Here is a 12,711-nt window from a genome sequence, read left to right on the forward strand (position 1 = left end):
TGCCAAACTGAAAATTGGGTTCGCAAATTGAACATTGAACCGTCATCTCTTCAGGCAGGTCAAACGCGGAGCTTTATTGAGTCGTCACTCATAAACACGAAGGTTGGGGGCTCATTTTCTTTACCTCAGGTAATTCAGGTAGCCGGAAATATGAAATAAATTGGTGGTGATGGGTAATTTTCCCTCCAACTCACTATTTTGCAAACGTTAAAGATAAAATAAAATTAAAAATAAATCTTGCACTCAAATTAAAATTTAGAAAAGAGGAAAACAATTTGTTTACAATCGATTGATTATGGTTACCATGGAATCAAATATCTCTTCTACTCATGAAATAATTCACTACTTATTGTATTTTTACTTTTAGAATTGTTTTTTACTGATTAAAATTATAATTTACGAGAAAAAATTGATTTTCGAAAAGGAAAGAGGAATAGGGAAGAAAAATGGTTGGAATAATTGACAATGTTCTCAATGATCTTGGATGGAATGATGGTTTTCGTATTCCAATTGCGAACGAAGAAAATAAAAAACTGGAAGAGGAAGTAAGAAAATTGCAAGATTTTAATATTCAAATTCTTCTCAAATTAGTTAAATATTTCAATATATATTCTATTAATTATTAAAAGTAATGGATTCATAGAAGAATTTTAGTTAAAAACACTTTTAAAAAAAAATTGAATTTTGGAGAAATTAAAAATAATTGTAGAAATTCAATTATTTTTAAAACTCTGTTTAAATAATTTTTAATAATTTAATTTTCAATTTATTCAAATATATATTTTCCTTCCGAATAAATTTTTTTTCTAAACAAAAAGGTGGAAAGAAAACGAAAATTAAAGGAGAAATTGTCCATTGAAATGGAGGCGAAAGAAGAACTTGTGGAGACGATAAAAAAAAATATTCTTCATCTCACATCGCAGCATGAACACAATCAAAATTTAATTTCCGCCTATTCAGCTCAAACGGAAGCTGAAAATAATTTATATAAAACGTCGCAATCAATGTTTTCGAGTTTGAAACAGGAAATAAATAATTTCGAAAAAGACAAAAAAGAGACGTGCGAAAGAATTGCAAATATGGAGAATGATATGTCGAGAGTCGGTGAGAAATTAAAATTAATTGAATCAACGATAAAAATTGATCAGAATCGTTTGACGAAATGGGAGAAATCAATGAAACGCGATAACAACGATAATGAATTAATCGAAAAATTCATTCAATCCGATGCGAAGAAATTCAAGGTGTGTGGAAAATTTTACTCTATAAATCTAAAATAATTATATTTTAGAAATTATTTCTTTTTATTGATTTTATTATTAAATTTCTAGGAGTACGAACTAAAACGTCAAAAACTAGGCGAAGAATTGGAAATCTACAGAAACGGAATGATTCTAGCGGTTGATAAATTGAATGAGTATGAAAATTCTTTGGATCAAACGGCTAAAATGTACGTTCAGGCTTTAAAGGAAAGGCGACAATTAATAAATCAATGGTCACAGAGCGTTCTCATTTTGAAGCAAAGAGATAATTCGATTCAAGAAACACGCAAAGTGAGTTTTTGATTTTTATTTGAAATTTTTGAAAATCAGAAAGACACGAATTTGTTTGCCCCTGATTTTTAGGAAATAGAAAATCTACGAGAAATTGCTAAGGAAAAAATGGAAGTATTCAATGAGGCTGAGGAATTTTTGAAACATCAAATCACAAGCAATAGGGAATTGGACGAGAATATTGAACAATTGGAGAAGCAAATTTTCTCCGACAAGGAAGAGCAAAAGAAACTCGCGGAAACTGTCGAAACGTTAGAATCTGAGGTAAAATCAAAATATTTTTTTTTGTAAAATGTAACTAAACTTCTAAATAGGTAAATAAGTAAATAACTTTATATTTGAACATAAAAAAATTTGTAACGTTTTTTATAATTAAATAATTAAAATTTGGACAATTGTTTTAGATTCAAATTCAAAAGAGAAATTTCCAACAATACGCCTCACAAAATCAATCGAAACGAGCGAATATAAAGAGGAAAAAAATAGACATTGAAAATAAACAAATAAAAATTCAATCGTGTCTGAAGCAAATCGAAAATTTGAAAATAACGTTAAAAAATATCAGTAATCAAAAAATGAATGTTGAAGATCGTATTCGTCAATTAGAGGAAATGCTCGAGGTAATAAAACAAATATCATACGCATTTTTTATGATAATATAATAAAAATTTTCTATTCTTTTTTTGGGTAATTATTATATCAATTAAAATGCAGAAACAAGAAAAAAGGAAAATTTCAATAGCAAAAGATACAAATCGCTTTCAAGCACAAATATTACGTACTACAAATCAAATAAATGATTTGGAAAATGAGAGAAAAATTATTCATCTAAGATATCAGAGTGAGAGGAAAAAAATTGAAACACTCAATAATTTACGGTCGAAAATTGAGAAAATGTACAAAAAAAAGAAATGTGAACTCTACAATGTTGAAATGGAAGCGCAAAAAAATGAAATACGCCTGGAGCATATGATTAATATTGAAAAGGATAGAGACGAAGTTCTTAGGAAACAAAATATTATTGAGAATTTGGAAAAAAATTATTCAATGAAGACGAGTAGTTTGAAAATATTACAATCACAAGTTGATCATCTTGACGTAAGTCTCAAAAGTATTTTTTTTTATTTCTATTCTATTTACGATTCCGTTTTTAAATTAATGTACGAAAAATCAATTTCAAAAATCAAAAATTTCTTGCAAAGTATTTATCAAAAAATTTGAAAAAAATTGAATTATTTTGAAGAATTTATTTCAATTTTCTTAAAAATAATGAAGTTTTTTTTTTAATAATTTTTACTGGAAATTTTGAAAATAATTGAATTTTATAAAGAATTTCTTTTAAGCTTTCAAAATAATGTTTATTATTAATTGCAAATAATAATTTTTCTATTAAATTATTTTAAAATTGTTCACAGAAAATTAAATTCTTTTAAACAATTTTATTAGAGTTTTTGTAAATAATTCAATTTTATTAAAAAGAATTTCATTAAATTTCGTAAAAATAATGTAATTTTTTTTAAGTAATTTTAATTGAAAATTTTGAAAATAATAGAAATTTATAAAGAATTTTATTAAAAACTTTTAAGAACATTTGAATTGTTTAGAAAAAGTTTGTTACAATTTTTAAAAATAATTGAACCTGTTTGAGAAATTTTATTAAAATTATCTTGAATGTAATTTAATTTTTTCCTAGAAATTTTATTTAAATCGTATTGAAAATAATTGAATTTCTCAGAAGAATTTTACAATTTATAAAAATAATTGAATTGTTTCCAAAAATTTTATATCAGAATTGTTGAAAATAATTGAATTTTTATTAAAACTCTTGAAAATAATTGAATGTAATTAATATTTTTAAAAATAATTTTATTCTTTCGAGAAATTAAATTAAAATTGTATTGAAAATAATTGAATTTTTCCGAAACATTTTATTATACATGAAAATAATTGAATTCCTCTGAAGAATTTTATTATTTTTAAAAATATTTTACTTCTTGCGGAGAATTTTCTTATTTATGAGAATAATTTAATTCTCTCGGTGGATTTTACAATTCATAAAAATAATTGAATTGTTTCGAAGAATGTTATCTGAATTTTTGAAAATAATTAAATTTTTCGAAGGAATTTTATTAAACTTTTGAAAATGATTTTTTGAGAATAATTTCATCGTAATTGTTGAAAATAATTTATTTTATATTAAAATTCTTGAAAATAATCGAATTTAATTAATATTTGTAAAAATAATTATTGTATTCCTTTGAGAAATTTTATTAAAATTGTATTGCTCTTAGAATTTTGTTATTTATGAGAATAATGAAATTCTTGCGAAAGATTTTATTCAAATTTTTGAATAATAATAAACGAGAATATTTAATCATTTGCTAGTTTATTTAAAAAAAAAGTTTATAAAATATTTATATAATTACATTTTATATTGTTTCATTTATTTTTGTAAATAATTAAAAAAAACAATCGATTCTTTCAACTTTTGTTCAGTATAAATAAAAATTAATTTTTTCTTTTTTCCAGCACGATTTAAAAGAAATGATGCAGGGACAAATGAAAAATAATGAAGAACTGGAACGTATACGTGATAAAAAGCAAAAATTGTTAGCATTGATAGAAGGTGGTGAGAAACAATCTAAATTACTACAAACAACGAATGAGGAGAAGCAAATTGAAGAAAATTTATTGCGACTCAAAGTGAATCAAATTGAAAAATTAATGTCCAATGTTGATGGAAAAGTTTATAATTTGGAGAAATATCGCCTACAAATTGAAGCCGTGAGTAAAATATTTCCCTAAAAAAACCGAATTTAGAGAATATAATTATTTAAATTAAATTTTCATTCTTTAATTCTCTTTTTTTAAAACAAAAATTCGATATTTTATTTATTTAGATAAATACTTTAAATACTTTATACTTTAAAGTTAAAATTGCATTGAAATAATTGAATTTAAAGAATTTGATTATTATTAATTTAATTATTTAATTTATGTATTTATTTAAAAATATTAAATTTCTCGTACTATAAATTTAATTAAATCGTTAATAATAATTAAAAAAAAAAATTCAGAGCATGCAGGAAAGAATGGCGGAAATAAAAGCACAACGTGAAAGTTTCTCAATACAAAAGCGAATTTCAGTGAATGAATGCTCTGAATTACGTACAATAATTTCAGAGAGAAAAACACGAATTCAACAATTAACAGCAAAATATGACAATAATAATGCACTGATTGGTGTGAACGATAAAGATGGACAGCCATTAACGACAACTTATTTACAAATACAAAATGCGCAGGAAAAATATTTATTGCAAGAGCAAGGCGATGAACTCGATCGAACAATTAGAAAATCAGAGCGTGAAATTGAAAGTATGGAAAATACTTTGCGTGTCGTTAAGACATGTAACGACAAATATAAATTGAGTTTAGAGCATGTCGATGAGAATGGACCCGAGAAAATTGAGCATAAAAAATTAGAGGAAGAAATGTATAAGGTTCTCGAGAAAAAGAAACAAATACGAAATGAATTTGAGGAGAGGCAAAAGGATCTGAGGGTATTTTTTATCAATTGCTCTTTTTTAGAAACAAAATTCAAGTATGAAATGATTTTGTTATTATTTATTTTGCTAAAAAAAAATTTTTGTTCTCAAATATTCATTTCAATTTTTGAATAATTTCAGAATTTAGAAAATTTTAAAAAATTCAATATTATTAACTACTATACTAATTAATTATTATTATTATTTATTTATATTCTTGAAGTTTATGACGGTTTATTATTGAAATATTTTCGAGTAAAAGGAATTCAATGTAAAAAAAATTGTTCGCAGCGAATGGAGGAGAATTTTGCAATTCTTGTGGAAGACATTGAGAGGAAGAAGGAGGAGAGAGTGGAGAAGGAGAGATATGTTGAAAATTTGGAACGTCAAATTACTGAGCAGAGGGAAAAATTGTTGAGGGCGGAGAAAAGTCTTAAGAAGGCTTACAAGGATATACAAAATATGTGTATGTGCACCGACGATCATACAATTTTATGGCAAGAGGTATATTATACTCATTCATATCTTTTAATTATCGCCACCTGCTTACCTGCAGTTTCTTCACTAATCCTTTTCAAACTATTCAGACCCCCCAATGTTTTTAACTTTATCCCACCATTTCAAGCTACCATTCAAAAATGTAATTCATTTTTCCCCGAAAAATTTTTATGCAGTAAACAAGTATATTTCTTTTTCGAACAAAAAGAAAAAATTCATTTACAATTGAAAACTAGAAGAAAGAAAACTCAACTTATTACTGGTTCTTTTACTGAATTTATTACTGACATAAAATTTCTTCTATACTTTACTTACTTCTTTCAATTCCTTCTTTACATAATTTGATAATAATAATATTAATAATAATAATAATAATAATAATAATAATAATAATAATAATAATAATAATAATAATAATAATAATAATAATAATAATAATAAAAATAATAATAATAATATTAAAATAGAATTAAATCCATCCGTATTTAATTTTTTATTAATATTATTTATTTAATATTAATAGAAAATAATAATAACTAATATAATTTGATAACTTGAATTTTTTTAATTTACTAAAAATTCTAAATTTTGTTTGATTTTCGTCTTTTTAATGAACAAAAAAAATTTATTTCACAGAAAGACATTTCAGCGAGGGAATTACATGATTTAAATAAATCGGTTCTACAGCAAGTGGCGGAATTTACGATTCGTCACGTGGAAGCTGAAGCTTATGTGAAAAAATTACTTACTTCAAAAAATATTGAACTGCCATCGAAATATTACATGAGACCATCGCCTAGTTCCAGTAGATGTGAAAGTCGAATTTAATCATTCTTTCCTTTATAACAAAAGGTAATTAAAACGAATATTTCTAAAACGTCGATTGACTTCTTTTAACAGGGTTGCCACGAGTCAGGGAAGTCAGAGATTTCAGGGAATTTTAAAACGTTTGAATTTGAATGTTTTGAAACATTTAAATTCCTACGGAAGAGTAATAATGATTAAATATTTATTTAAAAAAAAGTTATATTGATGTTTTTGAATAATTCTACAAATAAAGAAATTCTCAAATAAATAAATTGAGAACATTTTTTTGAGTGTCTAATAATTTTTAGAGTAAATAATTTTTTAATAAATATTTTTTAGTGTAAGGGAAAAAGTCAAAATTCAATCTGGAAATCAGGGAAAAGTCACAAAAAGAGAAAATTAATTTTTTGTGGCAACCCTATTTGAGTATTCGATTAAAAAGCATTCGGTTTTTAAGAACATTACTTTTATTTCTAACAATCGGAAAAAGGAGAATATATAATGTCGAATGAGATTTCGACATTTTATTATTGAAAACAGTAAATAGTCGATAATGATTATATTTTTAAAAAATATTTAACTCTTTAGTATGAAAATATATTCTTCTAGAAAAAAATTACATTTTACAAATTTGAATTTTAGATTTACAAATACAAAAGTGTGTAAAAATGACACTGAAAAAAGGAGATAAAATAGGTACTCTTCCCATGAGATTTTTGTGTTAATTCTTCTAACTGTTCTTCTCGTTTATTTTGACAATTACACTTTTAACTTCAGTGTAAGCTTCCAAGCCGTATTCTCCAAGTTCTCTTCCATGACCAGACATTTTATAACCACCGAATGGAACTTGTGGTGACAAATTGTTATAAGTGTTCACCCTGGAAACAAAAATTCAAACCAAATAAATTTTCCTCTCGATATTCTTTTAAATTCAATTTACATTTTAAATCTCAAAAAAAATAATAATTTAATTGTTTAGTAATTTAAAAAGAATTAAATTACCAAACAGTTCCAGCTCTCAATCCCTGAATTAAATGATTTGCTTTATCGATATTTTTCGTGAAAACAGCCGCTGCTAGTCCATAATCAGTGTTATTTGCACGCTCAATAACTTCATCTAAACTATCGAATTTCAAAATTTGTTGTACTGGTCCAAAAATCTGAAAAAGAAAATTTGCGAAAATTTGCGATAATTCAAAATAAGTAGAGAAAAAAATTGGATTATAATTTGTTTACCTCTTCTCGAGCAATTGTCATGTTGTCTTTAACATCAGCGAAAACAGTTGGAGAAATAAAATATCCCTTATCACCAACTCTCTCGCCACCGCAAAGTAAATTTGCTCCTTCAGCTTTACCGGTGTCGATTAAACTCAGAATTTTTTTCATTTGTTCTTCATCCACCTGGAAAGGAGCATTTTTTTTTTTGGTCCTTTTTTCAAGAAATAAATTTGATTTTTATTTTTAAATTTGTAAATTCAAATCACCTGTGGACCTTGTTCATTTTTCGAATCGAAGGGATTTCCAACTGTTCTTGCTTTCGCCCTTGCTGCACTTCGTTCAACGAATTTATCGTAAATTGAACTCTCGACGAAAGTTCTCGAACCCGCACAACAGCATTGACCCTAAAATTAAATAATTGCAAATTAATTAATTCATTTCCATAACTCCTTGTGAAATTCAATTATTTTCTAAATTTTCAATTAAAATTCTCCAACAAAAACCGATGACAAAAATGAAAATAGTCAGTGTTTCAATTCAATTATTATTGGAAATTTTATTTATTTATTTATAATAATTTGAATTCTTTTGAAGAATTTTTTTAATTTCAATTTTTTTTTTCAAAATTGCCCCCTTATTTTGTGAGCGAATTATTTTTCCTCGTATTATTATTACCATATTAAAGAAGAGACCAAAATGCGATGTTTCAACGGCATGATCAAAATCGGCGTCAGCCAAAATAATATTTGGCGATTTTCCACCTAATTCGAGTGTTGTTCTTTTTAAATTGCTCATTGCTGCGCCTTGTTTCACCAATTTTCCCACTTCCGTTGAGCCGGTGAATGCAACCTTATCAACGTCCATATGTTGCACTAAATGTGCTCCGGCTTTTCCAAAACCAGGAACAACATTCACAACGCCATCCGGAAATCCAGCTTCTTTTGTCAATTGTGCAAGATACAATGCCGTGAGTGGCGTTTGTTCTGCTGGCTTCAAAATTACAGTATTGCCTGTAAAAAGAAATTTTATTTTTCTTCATTTTTGTAACAAAAATCCACAAATTAATTTAAAATTATTTTTATTCTCATTTTATTTTTGAAATTCAATTAAAATTTATTATTTTTTTGAATAATATAATATAATTCTTCAAAAATATTTATTATATATAATATAATATAATATAATATTTGAAATTATATTTCAAAACAATTTTTAAAAGAATAATAAAATTAAATTCATTTAAATAAAAAATTTATCTGAATCAAATTTGCCAAAACTTTTAATTCTTTCAATTATTTAAATTATTTACAGGAATTCAATTATCTTCAAAAAAATTTTAATTACAATTTTTCAAAAACCTCTTTTTTAGAATTTCTAAATAAAATATTTCAAATTTAATTAGTTTTTAAAATATAATGGAATTTATGAATCAAACTTAATTAATTATTTTTTATTTCAGATTAAGAAAAACAATTGCCATTATTACCTGTTGCCAAGGCAGGAGCAATTTTCCAAGCCATCATCAAAAGGGGGAAATTCCATGGAATAATTTGTCCACAAACACCAACAGGCTCGTGTTTTGTGTAGGCGAAAAATTTACCATCCATTGGAAGGACTTTGCCATGATTTTTATCCGCATAGCCGGCGTAATATCTTAATGTTGCGATACTACTTGGTACATCAAAACCGTAAGCAGAGGCAAATGGTTTTCCATTATCAAATGTTTCCAAAGACTGTGAAAAGAAAAGAAAACAAAACAGGTGAATTCTTTAAATATACAAAAATTCAGGTAAAAAAAATTGAATTTTTGTAAACCAAAATTCAAACACGGAAAGACAATAAATATTAAATTTTATTAAACAATTGAATAATTAAAACAATTTTATTTTTAATTTTTTGCGCAAGAATTCAAATAATTTTTCAAACTTTAATAAAATTTTCTACAAGAATTCAATTACTTTTTATTAAATAATAAAATTCTTAACAAGAATATTCAATTATTTTCAATACAATATTAACTATTTCGAAAATAATAATTTTAGAGAACTTTTATTTAATTTCTTTGAAAGAATTTAATTGTTTTAAAATAGTATTTCATTCCTCAAAAGAATTTAATTATTTTGAAAAATTTAAATAAAATTCTTTATAAAAATTTATTTCTTTTCAATGAAATGTTAATTGAATTCATTGAAATTCAATTATTTTTAAGTTTTGTTAAAATTCGTTAAACGAATTCAATTAATTTAAATACAAATTTATATAAATTTCTTCAAAGAATTAAACTTTTTTCAAAAATTTGAATAAAAAATGCTTGGAAACAATTCAATTATTTATTTTAAAAATTTTTAATAAAATTCTTGCTAAGAATTCAATTATTTTCATGAATATTGCAATTCTTAGCAGAAATGCAATTATTTTTTTAACAAATTTAATAAAATTCTCTGAAAAATTCAATTACTTTAAAAAACATTGATAAAATTTTATTGTAAATACTCAAAATATTGTAAAATACTTTTCAGTAAAATTTAATATTTACTTATTTTCTTTCCGTGAAGAAAATTCTTTAAAAAAAATTCTTAAAGCTACGAAAGAATTAAAGTTCTTTTCTATATCTACCGCAATATAATTATGATCGCGTTCTATAAAATCCGCTAAACGATTTAATAGTTTTCCTCTATGTGAGGCATCCATTTTTCTCCAATCCGAACCAAGTTTAAATGCTTTTCTCGCTGCTTTCACGGCCTTATCAATATCCACCGTATCTCCCTCTTGAACATCAGCTATTACCTCCTCTGTCGTTGGATTAATAGTCTGAAAAGTTTTTCCCGATTCCGCCTTATGCCATTCATTGTTTATAAAAATCTAAAAAAGAAACGAGAAAAATTAAAATTCAATTTTTTCATCAAAAAGGATACTGGAAAACATTTAAATTTCAAAATAATTTTCTATTTCTGATAGAAAAATCTAGATTCTTGAAAAACAAGACTTCTTGTTTACGAAAGAAACAAATTTCATGGAATTGATAAAATTTAATTAAATCGATAAAGAAAAAAAATGGATTTTGTAAATAAAAATAATACTAAAGGTTAGAGGTTAGAAATCTTTGAAACACTTTGAAATTATTCTCCGGTTGTTTGTAACTTTAATAAAATTTCTTTCTTCTTTTTATTAAAAATTAATTAACAATTTTTTTCTTTTATATTTAAAGAAATGGGCAATTAATTTATAACTTACCCCTGAATATAAAACCGGTGGATTTGCATCGGGAACAGGGCCAATTTTTGTTGCGAATGTGCGGGTTAATTCAAAATTTTTTCTTAATAAACGAAGCATTTTTTAAATAATTCTATTTCTATTGTTTAAGTGGAAAACAAATTTTTTTTTAAACACAATTATTGAACAGAAGTATTTCTTTCTACACACAATCGCCACCGTGTGATTGTAATGCGATCGTTATAGGCTATGATTGTCACTTTATAAGTAAACTGATCTACACACACAATCGCAGTGATAAAATTCTCAACTTACATCTCGAGTCTGCGTAGAATTTAGAATTTTGAAATATTCTTAAAATTGTGCATTTATTATTAGAATTATATTTATAAAATTTTAATTATCAGAATCACATTAAAAATTCAGAATTAATAAGTAGATGAGAGAGAATTTTCCTAAAGAAATTTTCATAAATATTTTCGACACATATTTATCTTAATTTTTTTATTTTTATATTTTAAAATATAAAATATTTTGACACAATTGGAAAAATAATAATTATAAATAATTGAAAATTGTTACAATTATATTTATATTTTTGTATTTTTATATTTTTATATTTTAGAATAGAAAATATTTCGACACAATTAGAAATATATAATTCTGAATAATTGAAAATTGTCAGAACTGTATTTATATTTTTGTATTTTTTAATTTTCATTTAAATTTAAAAGTTAAAATAGTAAAAAATGAGGAAAGTACAGAAAAATAAAGTTGTATTTAATTATAAATATCTAAAATTAATTAAAAATATTCTTCATAAGTAAAAAAAAATTAAAAATGTGTTTGCAAATAAATTAAAGTGGAAAAAAAATTTTGCCAGAAAAAAAATTAACGGAGATAATAAAAATATAAAATTAAATAATAAAAGGAAAGAAACTTGTCAGGCGAGTTACTCCGGTAATTTAATATCGGAACAGTTTTTGAGAAATTCTCACCGCAAACTCTCTCTAGTGTTAAAAATAATTAGAAAAAAACTATCAAAATTTTAATGAAATTATAAATATCACGGCAGATTTATTCATTAGAAGACAAAAAAATATGTACACTCAAAATTTTATTTGACTATAAAGACACAGATAATTAATATCAAGTTATAAAATATTGTTTTACGTAAAACAAGCAGAATTTTGCCTCAACTTGACAAAATTAATTTTTCACAACAATAGGTGATTTTTTATACACACACACACACACTTCATTTCTCCCGAAAAATTTATAAATCTTTTTTCCAAAAATTGCTTTTCTGTGAATTAAAATTAAAATATTGTTGCTATTTTTTTAATCACAACGTCTAGAGAAAACTTTCGAGTATTGCTGATAATTTGAAAAAATGTAAGAATTACAAAAAGTTCTTTTTTTCCGTAGTATTGAATATTTTAAATACCTGACAATATTTTTTATTTATATTGAATTTAAGTTCTGGATATAAAAAAGAGTTACAATTATAGAAATTATAATTATGATTCAGTTATAATTATAGAAATTATATAATTATGATTCGGTTACAATTATAGAAATTATAATTATAATTCGGTTACAATTCTAAAAAAATTATAACTAATTCATTTTAATTATAATTATAATTCGGATATAATTCTAAAAAAAAATTATGACTGTAATTCAGTTATAATTATAGAAATTATAATCCTAATTTAGTTATAATTGTAATTCAAGTCATAATTATAGAAATTATAATCGTAATTCAGTTATAATTGTAATTCAAAAAAAATTTACTTGCGATAAATATTTTGAAATTTGTTAATATCCCAGTAAATAATGGTTTATAATTACAAAATTTATAATTCACAATA

At 24.2% G+C, this 12,711-nt stretch overlaps 2 protein-coding genes across 3 annotated transcripts; one reads left to right on the forward strand and one right to left on the reverse strand.

The window, feature by feature from the left end:
- Positions 1–15: 15 nt before the first annotated feature.
- On the forward strand, positions 16–9,214 carry LOC122498552 (coiled-coil domain-containing protein 39-like). 2 transcript variants are annotated; one of them, XM_043606329.1, is made up of 12 exons: positions 16–129; positions 368–545; positions 819–1,244; positions 1,332–1,553; positions 1,626–1,817; positions 1,958–2,173; positions 2,268–2,651; positions 4,083–4,337; positions 4,631–5,116; positions 5,393–5,605; positions 6,236–6,451; positions 9,084–9,214. In XM_043606329.1, the coding sequence occupies exons 2-11, from the start codon at positions 447–449 to the stop codon at positions 6,425–6,427; spliced, it is 2,685 nt and encodes an 894-aa protein (XP_043462264.1). In that variant the 5' UTR covers positions 16–129; positions 368–446; the 3' UTR covers positions 6,428–6,451; positions 9,084–9,214. The 2 variants fall into 2 exon arrangements, with proteins under 2 accessions (XP_043462264.1, XP_043462265.1); XM_043606330.1 differs by having other exon boundaries at positions 71–129; positions 425–545.
- On the reverse strand, positions 6,951–11,113 carry LOC122498554 (aldehyde dehydrogenase, mitochondrial). Its single transcript, XM_043606332.1, has 8 exons — positions 10,859–11,113; positions 10,241–10,486; positions 9,111–9,357; positions 8,300–8,634; positions 7,891–8,028; positions 7,643–7,807; positions 7,409–7,566; positions 6,951–7,284 (listed from the first exon to the last, which is right to left on the reverse strand). The coding sequence occupies exons 1-8, from the start codon at positions 10,955–10,957 to the stop codon at positions 7,137–7,139; spliced, it is 1,536 nt and encodes a 511-aa protein (XP_043462267.1). The 5' UTR covers positions 10,958–11,113; the 3' UTR covers positions 6,951–7,136.
- Between the last annotated feature and the right edge of the window lie 1,598 nt (positions 11,114–12,711).

The sequence above is a fragment of the Leptopilina heterotoma genome, unplaced genomic scaffold, assembly GCF_015476425.1.
Source record: "Leptopilina heterotoma isolate Lh14 unplaced genomic scaffold, ASM1547642v1 Lhet_152, whole genome shotgun sequence".
In the NCBI taxonomy this organism is placed as follows: Eukaryota; Metazoa; Arthropoda; class Insecta; order Hymenoptera; family Figitidae; genus Leptopilina; species Leptopilina heterotoma.